At 46.2% G+C, this 20872-nt stretch overlaps 1 protein-coding gene across 3 annotated transcripts; it reads right to left on the bottom strand.

The window, feature by feature from the left end:
* Positions 1 to 1485: 1485 nt before the first annotated feature.
* On the bottom strand, positions 1486 to 20466 carry TBC1D20 (TBC1 domain family member 20). 3 transcript variants are annotated; one of them, XM_077872589.1, is made up of 9 exons: positions 20263 to 20436; positions 18721 to 18869; positions 11404 to 11589; positions 8820 to 8900; positions 6607 to 6793; positions 6307 to 6408; positions 5029 to 5170; positions 4039 to 4226; positions 1486 to 3768 (listed from the first exon to the last, which is right to left on the bottom strand). In XM_077872589.1, exons 3-9 carry the CDS (start codon positions 11501 to 11503, stop codon positions 3513 to 3515), a joined length of 1056 nt encoding a protein of 351 aa, XP_077728715.1. In that variant the 5' UTR covers positions 11504 to 11589; positions 18721 to 18869; positions 20263 to 20436; the 3' UTR covers positions 1486 to 3512. The 3 variants fall into 3 exon arrangements, with proteins under 3 accessions (XP_077728715.1, XP_077728716.1, XP_077728714.1); XM_077872590.1 differs by having other exon boundaries at positions 18721 to 18866; positions 20263 to 20419; XM_077872588.1 differs by lacking the exon at positions 18721 to 18869 and having other exon boundaries at positions 20263 to 20466.
* Between the last annotated feature and the right edge of the window lie 406 nt (positions 20467 to 20872).

The raw sequence follows: 20872 nt of genomic DNA, 5'->3' as shown, positions 1-20872 counted from the left end.
CAAATGGGGTGCCCAGGCTGCCCACATTTCTGCCCGGCCAACTACAAATTTAGGGATTTACACCACACGCCCGTCAGGTTCAATATTTTGCTAGAAGGGCTTGCAGAACTCAAAACACTTTACTTATGTTTACCAATTTATTATTAAGGATACAACCCCGCAAACAGTAAAATGGAAGAGATGCACAGGACGAGGCATGGGGGAGGGAGGTGCGGTGCCCCCCAGCCCTCTGTAGGTGCATTGCCCTCCTAGCACCTTGTGGTGTTCACTCAGCTTTCGGAGAAGCTGAATCCTTAGTTTCTGTTGTGTAGGGATGGGCCCTTAGCAGCTCCCCCCCTCCCCTGGGGGGGCCCTAACTGCCACTTCATTAGCATAATCTCACAGGGAATCAAAAGGGAATCCTTGTGAACAACAAAAGACACTCCTATTGGGATCCCTGGATGGCTCAGCGGTTTAGTGCCTGCCTTTGACCCAAGGCGTGATCCTGGGGTCCCAGGATTGAGCCTCACATCGTGGAGCCTGCTTCTCCCTCCGCCTGTGTCTCTGCCTCTCTCTCTCTCAGTCTGTCTCTCATGAATAAATAAATAAAGTCTTAAAAAAAAAAAAAAAAAAGACACTCCTATCAGGAAATTCCAAGGCTTTTAGAGGAACTGGGGACAAAACCCAAGTATTTATCTTAGCACACATTCACTTCCTTCAACGTTCTAATTACCAAAATTCTACTCTTCATATTCAACCATCAACTCTGACAAAGCTCATTCAGTGCAACTCTCTGGCGTGTGAGCTCCCAGAGGCAGGGCAGTGCCCTGGCCAGCCCTGTAGACTCCAGGAGTGTCAGGCCAAGGAGCAGCATGGGCAGCTGGCCAAGAGCTGAATGATGCCTGTTTCAGCTTGTGTGCCATCACACCTCCCCTCTGGGCCAAGGAAATATTAGTAAACATCCCAGACAACACTGATTCTTGCCTCCAAGATGGCACCATCCTCAAGGTGGAGGCAACTGGGCACTGCTCTAGGCTCCCGCTAACCAACAACTGGAAGTGTTGAGAGGTGTCAGAAGAGCTTGGCAAGAACTGCTCTCGACAGCTCCTCTGTGGATGGAAATTACATGTGGAGATAAAGCTGCATTCACATCAGACTGTGATTAGGTTCCCAAACCAAATGTCCACTTTTAGAGCTGAAGGCATCTAGAAGTATGTGGAAAAGAACAAGATCACTTGGACGAATGTCCCACATCACCTACACTGTGGCTAGTGCCTCTAGGCAGCACCTGGAGTGTGTAGGTCATATCTCTTGCAAGCGAAACAGAAACAGGACTGCAGGTGTTCCCCAGGCTCTTGGGGTAAGTCAAGGCCAACCAGGAGTCCCTCCACTCCAGCACAGTCCCAGGCCAGGGGAGGAAGGCTGGAGGAGCACCAAGGCCAGAGGTCCATGGCCAGAGTCCACCCCTCAGAATTGGTGCACAAGGACAGAGTGTCAGGAGAGTGATTAGTAACCACATAAGGCTATTTATTTTATACAGGGCTCTGTACAAAATATTTACATGTATTCTTTACAGAATAGTAAACCACCGGAAGGTAAAAGGATAATGCTTTCTTCTCACTGGCAGGGAGAATCTTGACATCAGCAAAGCTACAAAACAAGTGAACCCCCTCTTTAGACCACAACAGACGCATGTGCCACTTGCTTTCTGGGATCCAAAGGCTGTGGCCCCGGGACCCTGATCCCATGCCCCTCCTTCCCTCTTCCCCATCAATTCCTTCAGTATTTATAGACAGGCCCCAGTGCTGTGGCAGGAGGCACCAAAGCTGCTATCTACCTGTAGAGGTGACAAGGGGGCAAACTTGCCAGGGGAGAAGACTGGGACCATCTGTCATATTACCACCTCTGGGTCCTGGAAGAATTTCCTTGGTCTTTACGAATCCACCACTGTCCAGATTAATCCATCCACATTACACTTACCCCAAGTGGGACTCCTGCTGTGGAGAATAACCCTCCACTCTAACCTTCTGGTTTAAAGTGCTTAGTGTCACATCAAGTGACTCGGTGAAGCCGCCTCTCTGATCTCACTGCTCAGGGCCTTCGGCTGCCTGGCACACTAAATGCCCTCCACTATGTGGTCTGGGTGTGCTACGGGAGAGGACTTCTGGCATGTTCACTTTAAGAAAACACCTGCCAAGAGAACAGTGCCCAAGAGACCAAGAAAATGAGAGCATGTGGCTGCTTCATACTATACACATCAATTCTTTAAAAGCAGCAAAAGGCACTTTTTTTCAAGCCAGAGTTAATCTCAAACAAACTTGGTTTCGCTTACAGGAAAAGCTATCCAGAAGGACTGAACGGTCGGTCTTGTCCCCTGAGGCCTGGAGAGCCCCCAAGAAGCCCGGGGCAGGAGCTGGCTGTTCTAGGTTTCCACCACACCCTTCAGACTGCAATGTGTCCCTTCTGGTTGCCAACAAGGTCCAATGATGCTTTCAACCAGGAAGGAGAGACCAGCAGTTGAGATAAACTGGTTCCCAAAAATGAAGCCAAGGTGTGAGTGGGTACCTACTTGGGAGGAGAAAAGTGGTCAGAAGGAAACAGAAGGGAAGGAGAGTTCTGGAAGTGTGGGGCTGTGAACACACAGCAGCTCTAGCTCAAGTGAGATGTTAAACAGCTAAGGAGAAAGGAGACTTCAGGGTCTCAGAAGCTCATCTTGGTGATGAGGACTATTTTTCCCGTAAAGGAACTATTGTTTTCAAGTGAGGGCACTTTACATGTTGGGTATATGTGATTCTAAAAATAGTAATAAAAGTGTCCTTTAAAAGCAACATAATGTGGCTTATGGAAGAGAATAGGGAGGAAAAAGAAAGAAGACAGGCAAAACCAGTTCACACCTGGGCCCTATAGCCTCACATTCCTTCCTGTTTGACTAGAAATGCCCAAGTGATTTCTAGGCTGAAAATAGGTAGGATTTACCCAGTAACCTAGTTCACATCTGTCTGATTTCTGACCAGCTAACAGAGCTGCTCTTGAGAGGGGCCCATCTTGTTCCTGGCTAGCAGCCTGTATCCCTCGCCTTCGGCCCGACTTCCTTGGCGGCAGCTCCCTCCTTCTTGGACCAGCGGCAACAGATGGAACAGGAGGAGCCGCCAGTAGGGCACTTGGTGGCCCAGCTGACTTACTACTGGGCAGCCAAGATGGTCCTCAGTAACCAAGCCCAGCGGATTCCTGCAGCCACTGACAGCTCAAGAAACCCATTCTGTCTGCCGAGTGAGGCAGCAGTGGAGCGCGCTGGGAAGCCTGCTGGGACGGAGCCGAGGCTGGGCCTTCAAGCACCAGCGGCAGGCTCTGCTCAGCGGCCTCTGCTCGCCGCTGCCTCTGAAGCAAAGGCAAACCCTGGGTGGGCGGGGCTGGCAGGAATAGAAAACCCTTGACAGAAACCCTTTTAATAAAGGAAATTCCACCCCCTCCCAATCCTTCCATGGAAGGGTGAGACCTCAATGTACTGGAAGAGGAAGCTTCCTCTCCGGCATTTAGGGGAAGAGCTGCAGTTGAAACTTAGGAGCCCACTCCAGGGCACTTTTCACCACAGCCAGGGCGGCCGCTCCAAGTGCCACTGTCAGCCCCATCACCGCCAGTTTCACAAAGCGGTTGGTCCTTGGTTTGGTCAGGACATCTTTCGTTCGCTCCTCAGAGCGCATGAGCCCCCGAAACCGCTGTCGCAGCACCATGTCAGGCCTCTGCTGGGCTGATGCCAGCTCAAAGTCTTTGAAGGTAGAGGCGGCCGTCCTGCAGCAGGTAAGGAGACAGAAGAAGGAAACAATATGAAAGAAGAGAAGGAAATTAAAACTGGATTATTACAGAAGCTGAGGGCAGAGCCATCCACTGCTCAGAAGGCTCTTCTTGATCAAGACCCAGGAAAGCTGAAGGAGGGAGTCTGCTGGCCTGAGCTCAGATCTCTGCAAACATCCCCCAGCCCTGTCCCCAGCAGACACAATCTTCCACCATTTCTGCTCACTTACAGACACCCAGTTCAACCAGAGCCTTGGCCTCACTCACTTCTCAGCCTGCTGTTGGGCAGCTGCCTTCCGGGCAAGTTCTGATGGGGGAAACTGAACAAACAGGTCTCCGGCTCTACTGATCAGTGTCTCATAGGGCAGGTCCTGAGGGATCTGGGACAAGAGGTGGTGGACCGAGGCCATGTCACAGTCACAATCCAGGACTTCCTGCTCTCGATACAACACGATCTGTGGAGAGCAAGGCCTTGTATCAGAGACCAGGACACACACGGCCTTCACCGCTTGCATGTCATTCTCCTTAGAGATGAATTTAAATTGGTAGCAGACAGCAAACTCTTGTATCCATCCGGGAAGGGATAATGTACATGAGTGCTTTTCCCAGGGGGCTGGCCCTTCCTGCTACAGGCAAACTTCCACCCCAGGATGTGGAAGGCCAATCAACGAAATGAAGGAGGTTCTTTTAGGAGGAAGAAAAGGAAAGGGATCGAGGACAGACTCTTGGAGCTCCAATACAGAAGAAATGGTTCGAAGCAGTCGAAGAACAGTCTTGCTCCCCTTTCAAGAGCAGTGAAGGGTGTCCTTGTGCTCCCATCTCCACCCTGACCTCCACAATTCAGGCCCTCCTAAGATATGGAGCCCCACCAAACCCCGTTAGTATTCCCCTGAAATACCACACTTCTTCCCTCTCCAGCCTGGAGATGGCAGTCTGTACTAGTTCCAAAACATGTCAATAGGAACACAGACAATTCATAACACATACGAGCATTTTAAAGGTTCAGAAGACTCATGCAGTAAACAGATCTCTTTATAACTTGGTTTAACCAAGCATTTCCCAAACCTATTTTTTACACAGAACTTTTCTTTCCCTATGACACTCCCATTAACACTATACAGAACGGTGTCCAGGGACATCAGTTTGGGAAATGCTTTTTCTCATCTTTCCATAATCACCAGGTTTCCCTGGAGGGAAAATGATAACGATGGAGTGGGTGATGGTGAACTTAATTATTGCCTCGAGGCCTATACCTACCACAGCTGCAAAGTAAATGGGCATCAGCGGGTGGCAGGCCAGGAAGAAATCATATAACCGCACAACGTGCCTGAAGTCAGACAGGACGTGCCCAAACCAGGTGATAAGCCAGCTGAGGGCAAAGATGGTTCCCACCTCAGCGCTAGGAGCAAAGAAATCCACATGTTAGGTTTTTCCCTGATGGGCTGTCGCTTCCCGCTCTCTGGGGCATCCTTGTCCTCAGTGCTTATGAGAAGGAAGAATCTGGGAAATATATTCTCTGGAAAATTCAGCCACCTAGGAATTCAGCATCTTCTCACAGAATACAAAGTCCTTAAAACATACCCACCATCGTGACACTAATACTACGATGGGGTCCTGGTTGCCTTATTTCGCTGGCTGCTTTCCTAATGGTTAACCAGTATCAATTACAGGAGGAAGAAGTAGCTCTGTTCACAGAACTATACTATCATTTTCTTTTTCTTTTTTTTAAGATTATTTATTTATTTATTCATAGAGAGGCAGAGACACAGGCAGAGGGAGAAGCAGGCTCCATGCCGGGAGCCTGACATGGGACTCAATCCAGGGTCTCCAGGATCACGCCCTGGGCTGCAGGCGGCGCTAAACCACTGCGCCACCGGGGCTGCCCTATACTATCATTTTCTTTCTGAGAAAGTCCTATACATTTTTGGTGGACACAGGCACATATTCTTAGGCTTAAACACACAACTGTATTAATTGTTCAGTTAACATGAGATGATCGAAACATCTTAAGACATAGCCATTATTAAAAGAAAAGAAAAAAGAGTGAGGCATTGGCCAAGGACACATTTCCAATTACAGGGAAGAGAAAAAAAAATCATGAGATTTGTAAAGCAATGTTTCTTCTCCTTGGAACCTGGTGAATAAAACCCATGGATGGCCTTGTCCTTCTCAACTTGAGACCCTACAGTAGTGTGTATATATACTTTTTTTGTAGCAATAACCTCAAAGTCCACCTCAGCATACTCACCTCCCCCACCACTCCCCACCAGATGTAACCTCAAGGCATGCACGGTGACACATCTTGTATCCCCACAAGAGCACAGTATCTAAAAAGTGCTCCCAGACTGTACAGAACTAAATTATCCAGATTGCTGGCAAACAGAAAGGACAACCTGGAAGAACTCAACACTAATCAACATATGATGGTGGTGAGATTGAGCTGGACTTGTGAGGAAGAGACGAGGGCCAGGAGAAAGACAAAGGGGGGTGTATTCGCGTGCACATGTGTGTATATAAGTGGAGATGCATATATACCTCTGCATGAAGTCATGGAGCTCTGGATTCACCTGGTCAATGATGGGCATCAGATAGTTTAATATATGCTTGGTGTTGTCCATTGTTGGATCCATGAAATCCCTGGATGGAGATAATTCAATAAGCTTGGTCAGACTAAACACTCAGATGAGGGCCGAAGGGGTTTTAACCACTCAAACCACACAAGGGCCAGTGGGGTTCAAACCACTGGAAACACTGACTAGAAAATGGGCCAAGGAGTTAACCCCAGGGGGGCTTGAGGAATGATACCCATCCTCTTATATTCCTCTGCACTGGTACCTGAGGTGGTGGGTAGACAATTTTTCTACCAAGGATGTTGTCAGCCTCTCGCCTACCACCAGCAGAAATGTGACCACAATGTCATGGTACCCCTGGTAGTAGTGCAGCTGAGGGTTGCGCTCCAAGATGAGGAGGATGATGTCGATCAGCTCTTCCTGGAGGCCCTCTCTCTGCTTCTCTGGCATGCCTGGGGAGGGAAAAAGGGGATGCACCGGAATACACTGAGCAGCCTGGTAATGAGGAGAGGAAGACAGCAAAGGACTTGCCAAATGTTTAATAAAAAATGAATTATGAGCAATTTGGCAACGCATATTAAAATCCACATACCGTCGATACTATTTGGCACATAGGAAAGAGCCACGGAATAGCAACCTTATAGTGGGGGAGACTGCAGATGCCATCTTAACCAGGCCGTCACAGCTGACCCTGCCAGGGCCATGACTACCCAATGGCATGAGCGTCCTGCTGTGGCACCTGGGAAAGAACTCAGGATTGCTTCTGTGGAATGCCTATAGGAGCACATCCACCTTAGTCTAAACACTAGACAACCCAAACTGAGGGAGATTTTATAAAAATAGCTGAGTCATAAAATACAAAGGAACTACTCCAGGGTCAAGGAGGCTAAGGATAGGATGACTGAATGGGAAATGCCTGCACTGTTTGTGTTTCCTTTCCTTTAAAGGACATGACTGCAGAAAAAGGTTAGACCTGAATAACATCTATACATTAGCAGCAGTATTTTTCAGTGTGTTGCTGACTTTAATAAGTGCAGTATGGTTATGCAAGAGCCTTATTTTAGGAACCACACCCTGAAGTATTTAGGGGTAAGGGGACACCATGTCTGTAATTGATTCTTAAACAGTTCAGGAAAAAAAAGGGTGTCTTTGTATGTGTAGGAGAGAGACAAAGCAATACTAAAGCAAATACAGTAAAATGTAAGGAAATCTGCAAAAAAGGCATCTGAGGAATTCTTTGTCCCATTTTGCAACTTTTCTATAGCCATGAAATTATATAAAAATAAACAATTTAAGAGTTGCATGTTCTCCTCTAAACCCAACTAAGTATCACAGGAATATATCTTGATCCAAGATGTATCTAGAAACCCTTTCTCAAAAAGGCATTCTCTAAAAGACCCAATAAAAAGAAAATGGAGTAACTACTATGGTTAGGGAACGTAATCAAAGTGGTGAGAGAATAAGATTAACTCTGAATTTTCAGAGTAAGACAGGTCAGCTGAGCTCAGAAGGACTTGGATGTAAGAATATGAAACCACATGGAAAGTGCAGCCCACACAAAGAGCCTCACAGAGCGACATTCCCTAAGTGGAAGAGGCAGAAAGGGTTCAGAGGAGAAGCAGGCTGCCTAGGGAGAAACAAGGGCACCTGCCTGTGTGGTCTCATCCAAACCAGCAGGACAGGGAAGGGGACTGGGCCACGGGCAGACATTTTTGTCAAAAGCAAGTGGGCAGGCTACCGGCTATACCAGAATCATAAGTGTCTCCAGGGAGCAAGGGCATAAGCAAGATTTAAGAGGCAAAAATCCAAGCCGGGGCATGGTTTTGGAAGAACGAAGCAATGGGTTTAGAAGCAATTCTCCCTTCTTCGTGGATCTAAACAAAGGCAAGGCTGTCAAAGGATGAGAAATGGATCATTAACACGAGGTTTATTGCCCAGCTTCCTTCGTTGTAAACACGGAGACCATAGTTGGTCCTTCCTCTCAGGTGTTCTGGAATGGGAAACAATTTTTCTAACAGACCCTTTAAACATGCAAGGAACGGCCTCTATTCCAGTCCAGGGACCCAACAGAGGCCTACATAAAATATCTCCATAAATCTAATCAAATGAAAACACGAAAATTCCTGTTAGTGTGCACTTGCAAAGCCATCTGCTTTTTAAAGCCAGGTGATGGCTCTAGCAGTCCCCACAAAATCTCTTCTGTGGCTCTGAAGGCTTTTGGGAAAAGCCTCTTGGTTTTTCATTCACCACCTCTAGGCCAAGAGAAATTACTCTGGGCTCAGGCTTTCCCAGTGGGAGTCTGAACATGGCCGAGTTGGTAAGAGAACGTCCCAGCAGCCTGAGAGTACAAGGGGTCCCTGAGGGGGGCAAGGTCCTGTGCCAAGTCACAGCAGGTGTTGGGATAGAGGCACTAGCATGGAAAGGCAAGCGCAGCTGGGACAGGAACTCCCAAGGGACAGAGCCAGGGAAGCGTCTCACCAGGTGGGAACCGCCTTAAAGATCGCCTGACGTCCAGCAGCACTTGCTGGTAGTCCTTGCTCACCTGCCGCAGGTTCTCCTCTGTGGGACAAAAAGGCACGTGTTATTGCAGGAACACCTGGGAAGCCAGACTGGGGCAAAAACATTCTCGTCTGACACCACAGGCCCAAAAGACCTACTTCAGCTTTTTTCTGAAGAGGACATGACACAAGAGAACCTTTGGAGAGGAGTCCCTATTTAGTTCCAAACGTGCTATTTCATTTGAGTTACAGTGACCATGAGAGGAGGGATACATGATGTTGAGGCAGAAGCTGTAGCAGAGGAGAAATTGGGAATCCAGGGCCTACTGAAGGCCACTCCTATGTGCCTCTGGGGGACTGCTCTGAATTTCAAGGTCCACATTGGTAAAACGTGGATGTTTCCTTCCATGTGTACCTGTTGGGTCACCACATGGATCAAGTGAGATCATGGAGGTGGAGACCACAGACCACTGGAAAAACCTGAACATCTGTGCAGCCTAGGAAATACTGAGCTATAGGGAAAGGAGTATTAGGATAAACTCCTACAAAGAAGAGCCTCAGCTCTCTTGACCCTGACATCTTAAAGCTAAGACACTGCAAACAGGAGTTTGCATTCATCTGGTAAGTCCAGCACAGTGTGAAAGTACGGAGGCAGTCTCTAGCTGCTGGATATGAAAAGGCATACATTTCCCTGAACCCACACTGGCTGTAACAGAACAAGTACACACTTCCATCACAACCCAAATCCAAAGCTCCCAGAGGAGCATGTGTAATACTTCACCACACATACACTTCATCTGACAAAGAGCTGGGAAGTTTGGAATCTATAGAACATCATCTCAGGGTTTAGAGTGTGAAAATGGCGATGTCTTTTCCTTCCAATCGAAAGTTGACTGCTCTGAGGCAGCCAGTTTCAAAGATAATAACAAGTGGCAACTTAACACCTACTCAGCTGTGCCATGGTACTGTGAGCTTTATAACAGCAGAGGTGGTGTGAATGGCCTTCAGCCCCTGGCACACAACAGGAGCACAACTAATATCTACCAAATGAGTAAAAAGAATCTCTAGCACCTGGACTTTTGCCATATGTAGCAAGAAAGCAACCAATGTTTGTTGAGCAAATGAATGACAAAGTGGATTCATTGTTCCGCAGTACTTTCTTTGTATTTTGTATTACATTCCAAGGAATTCCTTTTGCTTCACGGGCCTTCCAAATTAGTTAAGTAGCAGATATTCTTTTCTCTTTAAAATTTATTTATTTTAGAGAGAGAGCGAGCATGTGCACGCACAAGTGCATGGGGAAGAGGGGTGGGGGGGGGAGAGGGAGAGAGGGAGAGGGAGAGAGAGAGAGAGAGAGAGAGAGAGAGAGAGAATATCTCGAGCATACTCTCCACTGAGCGTGGGGTCCCATATGGAGCTTGGCGATCCCATGACCTCGAGATCAGGACTTGAGCCAAAATCAAGAATCGGATGCCCAAGCCACTCAGGTGCCCCAGTAAGTGCTTTTCATATAGTTATAGAAAGAACTTTATTTATTTTTTTAAGATTTTATTTATTTATTCATGAGAGAGAGAGAGGCAGAGACACAGGCAGAGGGAGAAGCAGGATCCATGCAGGGAGCCCGACGTGAGACTCGATCCCAGGACTCTAGGATCACGCCCTGGGCCAAAGGGAGGCGCTAAACCGCTGAGCCACCCAGGGATCCCCAGTTATAGAACTTTAGAATTCAAAACTATTTTAAACTATCTTAGTATCTTCCAATAAAAAAAAGTTTTGTTTTGTTTTGCTTAAGGATCAGAGAGGTATTCTCTCCCCATGGCCTAGTGTTTCTCAAAATGTAGTTCGTTTGCACCAGAATTAGCTGAGATGATTGTTAAAACCCATCTCTAAGTGAATAAAGAAACTGGAATACTAAACTGCCCTACCTAGCCAGTAAAAGCTACCTATCAACCTAATACAGCTCCTTCCAGTTTTTTTTTTCCTTCCAATTTTTGAAGAAAATTCTACTTATCAGTCTCAGAGTGGGTCCAAACATGTCCTAAAATGCTTTAGATTTACTCATCTTTTTTTTTCTTTTTTTTTTTTTTTAAGACTTTATTTACTTACTTGAGAGATGGCAAGAGACCATCAGCAGGGGCAGGGGAAGTAGGCTCCCTACTAAGCAGGGAACCTGACATAGGGCTGGATCCTAGGACTCCAGGACTTCAGGATCATGACCCAAGCCGAAGGCAGACACCTAACGGACCGAGCCACCCAGGTGCCCCTAGATTTACTACTGGTTTAAAATAAGTATAAAAGTCATAGATCCTGGGATCCCTGGGTGGCGCAGCAGTTTAGCGCCTGCCTTTGGCCCAGGGCGCGATCCTGGAGACCCGGGATCGAATCCCACGTCAGGCTCCCAGTGCATGGAGCCTGCTTCTCCCTCTGCCTATGTCTCTGCCTCTCTCTCTCTCTCTCTGTGTGACTATCATAAAAAAATAAAAAAAAAAAAATCATAGATCCTGGAGTTCTTCTGTTCTTGTATCCTAGACAAATTTCCCTCTAGAACCACCCCCCACTGTTACCTGATACAGGAGGTGGGTCATTGGTGTTCACATTGAGGAGCTTAGGCCACACTTCCTGCCTGATCTCATCAGTCAGGAGCCCTCCTTCGCTGATAGCCATGCGTCTAAGGGCTGCCACATCAGTGGGGTCACTGTTCAGAGCCTGGTATATCTCTGCCACTTTCTTTTTCTTTTTGGCGTTAAAGTCTGCAAAACAAAGGGGAAAAGGCATTAGGCATATATTCAGCATGTATGCATTTTCTGTGCAGGGCTCAATCTCTTTATTTGGTTTGAGGTACAGGTAGGCATTTTTTTTTCCAGGTATGCATTTTTAAAGCTGACCTACAGATATATAATTAGTGCATAATGTGCCAAATACTAGGGAGATGTACCATGTAAGCAACAAGCAAGGAATTATGATTATAATACATGCTCAGTGAGTTCAGGCATATCTAACACTTCATGCTTGAAAACAGAATCGAATACTTGTTCTTTCTTAACACCAAACTTCAGAGAATATACATATGTCTTCATATAATAATTTTTTTCTGTTGTTTATATGCATGTTACCAAAAGTCAATAAGTCTTAAAACCACATGAGAAAAAATTATCCAGTTACATGCTAAATACAACTGGTAACATATCAGAATAACAGATATTTTTTTCTTTCTTTCTCTCTCTCTTTTTTTAAAGTAGGCTTCATGCCCAACATGGGGCTTGAACTGGTGACCAAGAGATCATGAGTTGCGCGCTCTCTCAACTGAGCCAGCCAGGCATTCCTACACAGAGATATTTTCAAAAGCAGAATATCAAAGACTATACCTGGGTCTCCAGTGTGGTTGGTGGTAAGAGAGGCATGACAGTGTACACAAAGCAATTGTTTCATGACAACTACATTAATTACAGGGGATCAGAAGGTAATACTTTAAGCATCTTACACCCTTACGTGATAGTTTGTGATTTATAACACTGGCATTTTACTGTGTTTAAATGTTTAAATTCCTTTTTAGGAAATTGGCTGAGAGTCTCTGGTTGATGTGTATTATACTGTAATTTTTCTATAGAAAAAAACAGTAATATGCTTTCACGGTTTAATGTGGAATGGCTAATTTTAGGAATAGCAAACACAAGAAAAGTTAAACAAAACAATACCAAAGAGATGTTATCAAACAGTGTAGTACAAGTGCCCCCAAAAAAGGTCAGGTGAGGCTAACTTGAGAAGGTCTTTCTGAAGAGTGCAATTTCAAAAGGAAGGGGGGATTTCAAGAGACAGGGGGTGGGGTAGAGAGAAGAAAGGCTTGGAGACAAGAAACAAGGCCCTTTCATCTAACAGTACACAGACTCGTTTAAGAAATATTTATGTAGTATACACTAGGTGCAAGACACTACAGTTAACATCAGTGGAAGGAAGGTTAAGCTTCAGAAGGGTCACTAAGCAGCTCTCCTCAGTAATATTCTAAGAGTCTACAAATTGTTTCCATGACAAAGACACGCATTATTAACACCATGACAGTTGGGACTAATGGTCCTGGTTACCTACCCATGAGACAACTGTGACATACAAACCATACAAACAAGGCATCACTGGCTTGGAGTCCTGTGCACCTGGAGGTGCAGGTAGGAACAGCACACAGGTGACTCTTCACCCAGGTAAACCTGTTCTCCTGGCTATACTGTTATTTTCCCTGGTAGCCTAGTAGGATGATCATCTGTTCCAGTTTGTCTGAGAGATTCCTGGTTTATGTCTATAGTCTTGGCATAATTATCCACAGAACCCCCTCCTGCTAACTGCATTCTCAGAAATGTCCAAGTTTGGATACTAAATTAAATGGTAACTCTATCTAGAAATCATGAAAAATCAAGTCTCAACTTCCTCTGTTAGCACAGTACCTAAGAAGTCTAACATTTGTTTATAAGGTGCTTCAAGTTTTTTTTTTTTTAAATACTTTATTTATTCATGAGAGACACAGAGAGAGAGAGAGGCAGGGACACAGGCAGAGGGAGAAGCAGGCTCCATGCAGGGAGCCCGATGCAGGACTCGATCCGGGGTCTCCATGATCAGGTCCCGGGCCAAAGGCGGAGCCAAACCACAGAGCTACCCGGGCTGCCCTGATGCTTCAAGTTCTTATTGATTCAGAGCACGGGCATGAGTGGGGTGGGGGGTGGCTCCCAGAGGGAGAGAATCCCAAGTCAACTCCTCACTGGGCACGGAGCCCAATGTGGGGCTCATTCTCACAACCCTGAGATCACGATCAGCAAATCAAGTTGGTTGCTTTACTGACTGAGCCACCCAGGTGCCCCAAGGTGCTTCAAGCTCTTGGCTTGAGTGTGTTTGTCCCTCCCTTCCTTCCCTCCCTCCCTTCCTTCTTCCCTCCTTTCCTTCCTCCCTCTTTCCCTCCCACCCACCTGCTCATTAGCCTACCCATTCACTTATCAATCCACCATTTAATGAGTCTCTACTTGTAGTAAGTGCTACACTGGGGACAGAAAGATGAATATGGCATCTCAGCCTTTGAGAGATTCACAGTAGGGAGGGACATTATTATATGACAGAATCATAAAGAATTATGAAAATCTAAAGGAAAGAAAGACTACTTCTGGAGCAACTGGGACAGGCTTCAATGAAAATATATTCTGCCACCTTCTTTTTAAATTTTATTTATTAGAGAGAGAAAGGGAAGGAGAGGCAGAGGGAGAAGCAGGCCCCTCCCCCAAGAGGCTCTGTCCCAGGACCCTGGGACCATGACCTGAAGGCAGACACTTAGCTCACTGACCCCCTGGGCGCCCCCACTCTGTCACTTTTTCTTTTTTTTTTTTTAAGATTTTTATTTTTTAAAGATTTTATTTATTTATTCATTATAGACATAGAGAAAGAGAGAGGCAGAGACACAGGCAGAGGGAGAAGCAGGCTCCATGCAGGGAGCCCGACGTGGACTTGATCCCGGGACTCCAGGATCGCGCCCTAGGCCAAAGGCAGGTGCCAAACCGCTGAGCCACCCAGGGATCCCCTATTCTGTCACTTTCTTAAAGCTAACTTTGCACAAGGAAGATTGTGCTGAAGGAAGAGCATTCCAGGCAGAGAGTGTGTGTGCAAAGCCTTGTCATGTGAAAGAAACATTGCATCCAGAAGCAGAGAGAAATCCTGCGAGGCTGGGAGGGTTATATAAAGAGAGAAAACAGAACCTGGAAGGACTGCAGGAAACGTGGGTAATAAGAGTCTAGGTTTTATCCTGCACTCAAGAGGAAGACAAGGAAGGAGGCTGGCTGGCTCAGTCAGCCAGAGTGGAACCCATGATTCTTGATCTCGGGGTTGTGGGTTCAAGCTTCACGACGGGTGCTGAGATGACTTAAAAATAAAATATGAAAAAAGGAAAGGAAGACAAGGAAAGAATTTCAAACTTTGGATCGGGGCTCAGCCAGTTAGTTAAGTATCTGCCTTTGGCTCAGTTGAGATCCACGTTGTTGGGCTCCCTGCTCAATGGGGAGTCTGTTTCTCTCTCTCCCTCTGCCCCTCCCCCATTCGTGTGCACAGGTGCATGTGTTAATAAATAAAATCTTAAAAAAAAAACAAACCAAACTTTGGATTCAAGGGCCATCCTTTAGAGGAGAAGGCTGTATGTGTTCAGAGAGAGACTGTAGACATGTAGAAGAAAATAAGTTGTTGGGTTTTTTTTTAAAGATTTTATTTATTCATGAGAGACACAGAGAGAGACAGAGACATAGGCAGAGGGAGAAACAGGTTCCCTGTGGGGAGCCCAATGCAGGACTCGATCCCGGGACCCCCGGGACCACAACCTGAGCCAAGCCACAGGCTCAACCACTGAGCCACCCAGGTGCCCCCAAAAGATTTTTTAATATAATGACATAGGCTGAGATAATATATGGCAGGAATTGGATTAACTTCCAACAAAGAAAGAAAAAGCAAAAGATTTTATATATATTTTTTATTTTTAAATTCAGCATGTCCTTCCACTTTCTACACATGACAAATTAAGAACACTTAGAATGATAATATTGAATATTGCTTGAGGTAAGCTGACATTTAGAAATATTGTTGGGATGCCTGGGGGGCTCAGCGGTTGAGCGCCTGCCTTTGGCCCAGGGCATGATCTTGGAGTTCCGGGATCGAGTCCCACATCGGGCTCCCTGCATGGAGCCTGCTTCTCTCTTTCTGCCTGCGTCTCTGTCTGTGTCTTTCATGAATAAGTAAATAAAATCTTTAAAAAAAAAAGAAAAAAAAAATGAAATCTTGTTAACCTAGTTGCTAAGAGTGTGGAAATATTTCCTCAATTTGTTTAGACATATATCCACCCCACCCTTCTTCCCAAGTAAGCTATTCGGCAATCTGGGGGAAAGGAAAGCTATTGCTAGTATCTTGGAGGAAATAACACTATTTGCAATCAGCTGGATTTCCATTATGCTTTGGCAAATAATCTGCCAGAATTTTAACTAATTCTGAACTCAAACCACAGCTCCCATACTTATTTCTCCTAACACTCTGCTCCTACTGTTTTTAATTCTGCATTTCAAAATTTACTACTATCTTGTTTTTGGTACTCTGTGGGAACTCAACAAATATGTGCAAAATAAAATAAATAATTTAGCTTAGCTATCGTTCCTGGAAAAAAAGTGGCCTATAGTAAATGACATTATCTTTCCCCTGTTAGGGATAGGCTCAGTCACAACTCTAAATATACATGTAGACACTCTGGCCTTTTTCTAAAACTACTGGTATTTCACAAAGTAGGATATGGCTCAAATGTGGACTTTAGCTGCTGTCTGTTTAGGTTCCACTATTAACCCCACAATTGAGTAATTGGTAGTGACAGATGAGGAAGGCATGTGTATATGTGCCACTTGTCCCTTCAACAAAAAATTAATTGCCCCTAATATATAGGCTCTCATTGTGACGTTAAAAAGGAAGAGAAAACAGAAAACTCATATAAGCTGGAGATGTATAAATTATAGAGTGATAAGGACAACTGCTAGGCTACAGAACAAGGAAGAAAAGGTTAGCAGAGTCTCAGCTAAACAACTAGTTTCATCTCAGAAAGAGAAAAATCATAGACCTATTCATGGGATGCTCAGGAAAACATTAAAATTAATGTCCACTATCTATTTTACTTTAAGATAAATTTTATGGGGGATCCCTGGTGGGCTCAGCGGTTTGGCGCCTGCCTTTGGCCCAGGGCGTGATCCTGGAGACCCAGGATCGAGTCCCACATCAGGCTCCCTGCATGGAGCCTGCTTCTCCTCCCTCTTCCTATGTCTCTGCCTTTCTATTTGTCTCATGAATAAATAAATAAAATCTTTAAGAAAAAAAAAAAGAAAGAATGCTATATTTGGGCTTAGGATAAAAGCTCATATTTCTTTTGGTGAAGCATCTATGTAATCCAAATCTCCCTGAATCCTTTCTTCTCCAGTTTCTTTTTGCCCCACTTAAAACACAGATGTAGGGCAGCCCGTGGCTCAGCAGTTTAGTGCCACCTTCAGCCCAGGGTGTGATCCTGGAGACCGGGCATCAAGTCCAGCGTCGGGTTCCCTGCATGGAGCCTGCTTCTCCCTTTGCCCTGTGTCTCTGCCTTTCTCTCTCTCTTCTCTGTGTTTCTCATAAACAAATAAATAAAATCTTAAAAAAAAAAAAAAAAAAACACACAGATGTATTATACCCTGCCTGGGTGGCTCAGTCAGTTAAGTGATTGACTCTTGATTTCAGCTCAGGTCAGGTTGTGATCTTGGGGTCATGAAATTGAGTCAGGCTCCATGCTCAGTGGGGAATCTGCTTGACATTCTCTGTCTCCCTCTCCCTCTGCCCCACCCCAATCTCTCTCAAACAAATAAATAAATCTTTAAAAAAAAAAAAAGATTTCTCTCTCTCCCTCTGCCCTTCCCCCCTGCTTGTATGCGTACCCTATCTCTCTAAAAAAAAAAAGAAAAGAGATGTATTAAATATTCCAAAGCTGATACTTTCTAAGTTCCACTATAGTAGAGGTGCTGGCTATCATAATCATGACAGAATAAAGTGACTATCCTATAGGTGGCTGCAAAATATAAGACACTGCTATTAAAAAGGAAAAAAAAAAAGCCTGATGTCTGAAAAGTAATTCATTCAACGAAGGAAAAAAATAATATAGGTACTACTTGGCCTGTTCTCCATTAAAACGATCATTTTAATAAGAGAACTGAAGCAGTGGTCCTTAACAGTTCAGATAAGGAAGACTGAGTCCACTGTCTCACACCTCTCCCAACTCTGTCTATAGAACCCAGATAAAGATCTTCCCAGCAAGAAGTTTCTCCAAAAAGCATCTGGGTTGGGGAACTTAACATACAGGGAAAGGACAATGAGAAAAGATGAGCACTAGCTATGCTTCCGCTAAAAGTTCTCCAGGGGGCCTGCGTAGTGCAGTTAACTGTCCGACCCTTGGTTTCGGCTCAGTCATGATCTCAGAGTTGTGAGATCGAGCCCTGCATCTGGCTTCATGCTTAGTGGAGAGTCTGCTTGAAGAGTCTCTCCCTCTGCTCCCCGCTAAAATAAATAAATAGGGATCCCTGGGTGGCACAGCGGTTTGGCGCGGGCCTTTGGCCCAGGGCGCGATCCCGGAGACCTGGGATCGAATCCCACGTCGGGCTCCCGGTGCATGGAGCCTGCTTCTCCCTCTGCCTATGTCTCTGCCTCTGTCTCTCTCTGTGACTATCATAAATAAATAAAAATTAAAAAATAAATAAATAAATAAAATAAAATAAATAAATAAATAAAAATTTAAGAAAGCTTTCCATATCAACAAAATACATATTAGTGACTTAGATATACACATTAATGAAATCTTGTATGAGAGTACAAAATTCCATACTATTATTTGGTTTAAGCTTGCATATCAAGAAAGCTTTACAGTCTTTTATTATTATCATTGTTATTTTATTTTTAAGTAGATTCTACCCCTTCGAATTTACAACCCTGAAATCAAGAGTTGCATGCTCTACCAACTGAGCCAGCCAGGTGCCTGGAGAAAGCTGTATAGTCTTTCAAAAGAAGTTAAACTCAAACCAAGCAATATTAGCCTAAATCAAAACAACAGAAGACCCAGCCAGAGGGGAGACAGATTCCCCTAAATAAACACTTCTCTCCCATCCCTTGAACTCCTAATGTGGACACTGGAGATTAACTTTAAATTTTATGTTTGAACTTCATACCTGTACCAGATAAAGACAGTGGGAAAAACCTTACCTTACTTGGAGTAAGGTTCCTATTAAAAACAAAATAAAACAAAGTAACCTCTGTTTCTGGAAGTCCTAATTAGTTTCAACAAACAGTATCCAAATTAGAGATCTATTAACTACCTGAAACATGAAGACAAGCATGTATTAAGAAAAACTGCTTGGGGCTCCTGGGTGGCTCAGTCAGTTAAGCATCCGACTCTTGATTATCAGTTCAGGTCTTGATCTCAGGGTGGTGAGTTCGAGCCCCCAGTTGGGCTCCGGGGAGCCTACTTAAAAAAACAAAACAAAACAAAACAACTGCTTTATCCCAACAATAAAAATACTCTAGAAAGTAAACCAATCCGATCATAAAGTCTACAAAGAAAGGCTTCCAGTATTAGTAACTTTACTAACAAGTCTCCAATATGATTAAAAGCAGAACAAAAACTCTCACCTCTAAATTCTTCCCAGAGAAGCAAAACCGGGGAAACTGGGTTAAATTCTCACAACCTAGGCCAGCCACACTACAACAGGTCACAAAACTCATACTACTCAGGGCACTATTAGGCCATGAGGACAGATGTCATACAAAAACACCAGCAAAGTGTTATAAGGCCAAAGGGCCGACAGAAGTAATATGAGGAGTGAATAGGAGGAAAGGAAGATAACAGAAAATGAGCCCAGAGACACAAGATGTGGACACCAGGTGCTTCACCAAAAATGTGGGTTGAATGTGTGGTTGGTTCTATTATGGGCAGCACCCATCAGAGGATGGAAAACTGGGAAAGCTACCTTCATCTGAGAGGAAAAAAGAGATTATTCTCCGTGGTACAGAGTACACAATAACTTTAAGTGCCGTGTTTTAATCGTATGTAAAACATATTCCAAAACAGTGCACAACGAAACCATGATTTCATAGAAATTACTGCTTAACATGAAACTATAAAAATCTGGGATCTTTTATACAATTAAGTAACGTTAAATTAGGCGGCACAGGATCGAGACAGAAAGTAGATTAGTGGTTGCCGGGAGCTTCGGGGAGTGATGGGGGTTTCTTTTTGGAATTAGAAATATTCTGGAATCAGACAGTGGCTGTGACTGCACAACACTGTGAATGTGCTAAGAACGGGTGAACCGTACATTTTTTAAAAGGCTGGATTTTTATGGCAATTAAGTCTGTAGTACGCGTACACCGCATAAATCAAGCCGGCGAGAGATGAATGAAGTTTGGGAAACGTGCCTTACAACTAGGGAGGAGGCGCCGGGAGTGTGCGGACGTGGCGGGGCGGCCGCGGGCCGGGGATGGAGGCTCCGTTCTCCCAGGCGAGACGGAGCCGGACCAGATCCCCCGCCCGTCCTTCGCACTGGGGACGCGAGTCGGCCAGCAGGGTTCCTCCGGTCTCCGCAGACGCCGACTCCCCAAATCCAGAGTCGCTTTCCTTTCAGACGTGACCGGGCCCATCACCCTTCTCCTCTCCCGCCGTCCGGACCCCGACCCGCGCGCGGCGCTGCGCGCACCTCGCGCGTCCCCTCGGGCCCCCCCAGCCGCGGCCCCCCCGGACGCCGCCTGCGCTCGGGGCCGCTCCTCCGACAGCTGTCCCCGGTCTACTCCCCGCAGGGCCGCGCCTGCCCCGAGGGCCGTCGCCGAAGGTCGCTCCTCGGCGCCCCCGCCGGCTTCCGTACCTGTCTTCTCCGCGCCACAGTCCCAGCGGCTGGAGGTGGGGCCGTCGCCCTGCGCACTCCGGAGGGCCATGTCCCGGGGGCCCGGGCCCGGGCCCGAGCCCCGGCTGGTGGCAAAGCTAAGAGGAGACGCGGCTATGGCCGCGGGACCCACGGTCGGCTACGCCGGACAGGGTAGACTCGGTCAGCCCGCGGCGCGCAGGCGCGCAGGCGTCCCCGCGCGGGCCCCGCCCCCGCGCCGGCACGTGACCGGCCGCTACGCCCGGCGGACGGCGGTCGCGGGGACGGGCGCGCAGGCGCCCTAAGCGGCGAGAGGGAGCGCTCGGGGAGCGCGCTGGTTGCATTACGGAGCGTGGCACACTTGAGTAAGTGTGCTCAGGACCAGATTTTGCCGTTTCTTTTGCCCCTCTGTAAAACGATAAAGTACTGAACTCATGGAATTATTGGGAAGGTGCTTAGAAGCATATTGTAACTGCCCCACAATTAGGAGCTTTTATTTTTTTAATGACCAAGGATTTTACCTCCATCTCCCATCCCCACGCGGGCTCCTATCGTCATACTTGGCGACTGCAGGGTTCAGTAGAACCATCGCATGCAGGTCCGCGGTGGTGCA

The sequence above is a fragment of the Canis aureus genome, chromosome 26 (genome assembly GCF_053574225.1).
Source record: "Canis aureus isolate CA01 chromosome 26, VMU_Caureus_v.1.0, whole genome shotgun sequence".
Taxonomy (NCBI): Eukaryota; Metazoa; Chordata; class Mammalia; order Carnivora; family Canidae; genus Canis; species Canis aureus.
The sequence above is the reverse complement of the archived record's forward strand: the minus strand, read 5'-3'. Positions and strand labels throughout refer to the sequence as shown.

What these genes read in the sequence shown, in the direction of transcription:
- TBC1D20 (XM_077872588.1), bottom strand. Translation starts at nt 20,332, where the DNA reads ATGGCCCTCCGGAGTGCGCAGGGCGACGGCCCCACCTCCAGCCGCTGG. An exon ending in CTCCATGACTTCATGCAGAG is followed by an intron (nt 5,171 to 6,306) that starts GTATATATGCAT and finishes CTTTGCTCCTAG; the next exon opens with CGCTGAGGTGGGAACCATCT. An exon ending in CCATTTACTTTGCAGCTGTG is followed by an intron (nt 4,227 to 5,028) that starts GTAGGTATAGGC and finishes TGCTCTCCACAG; the next exon opens with ATCGTGTTGTATCGAGAGCA.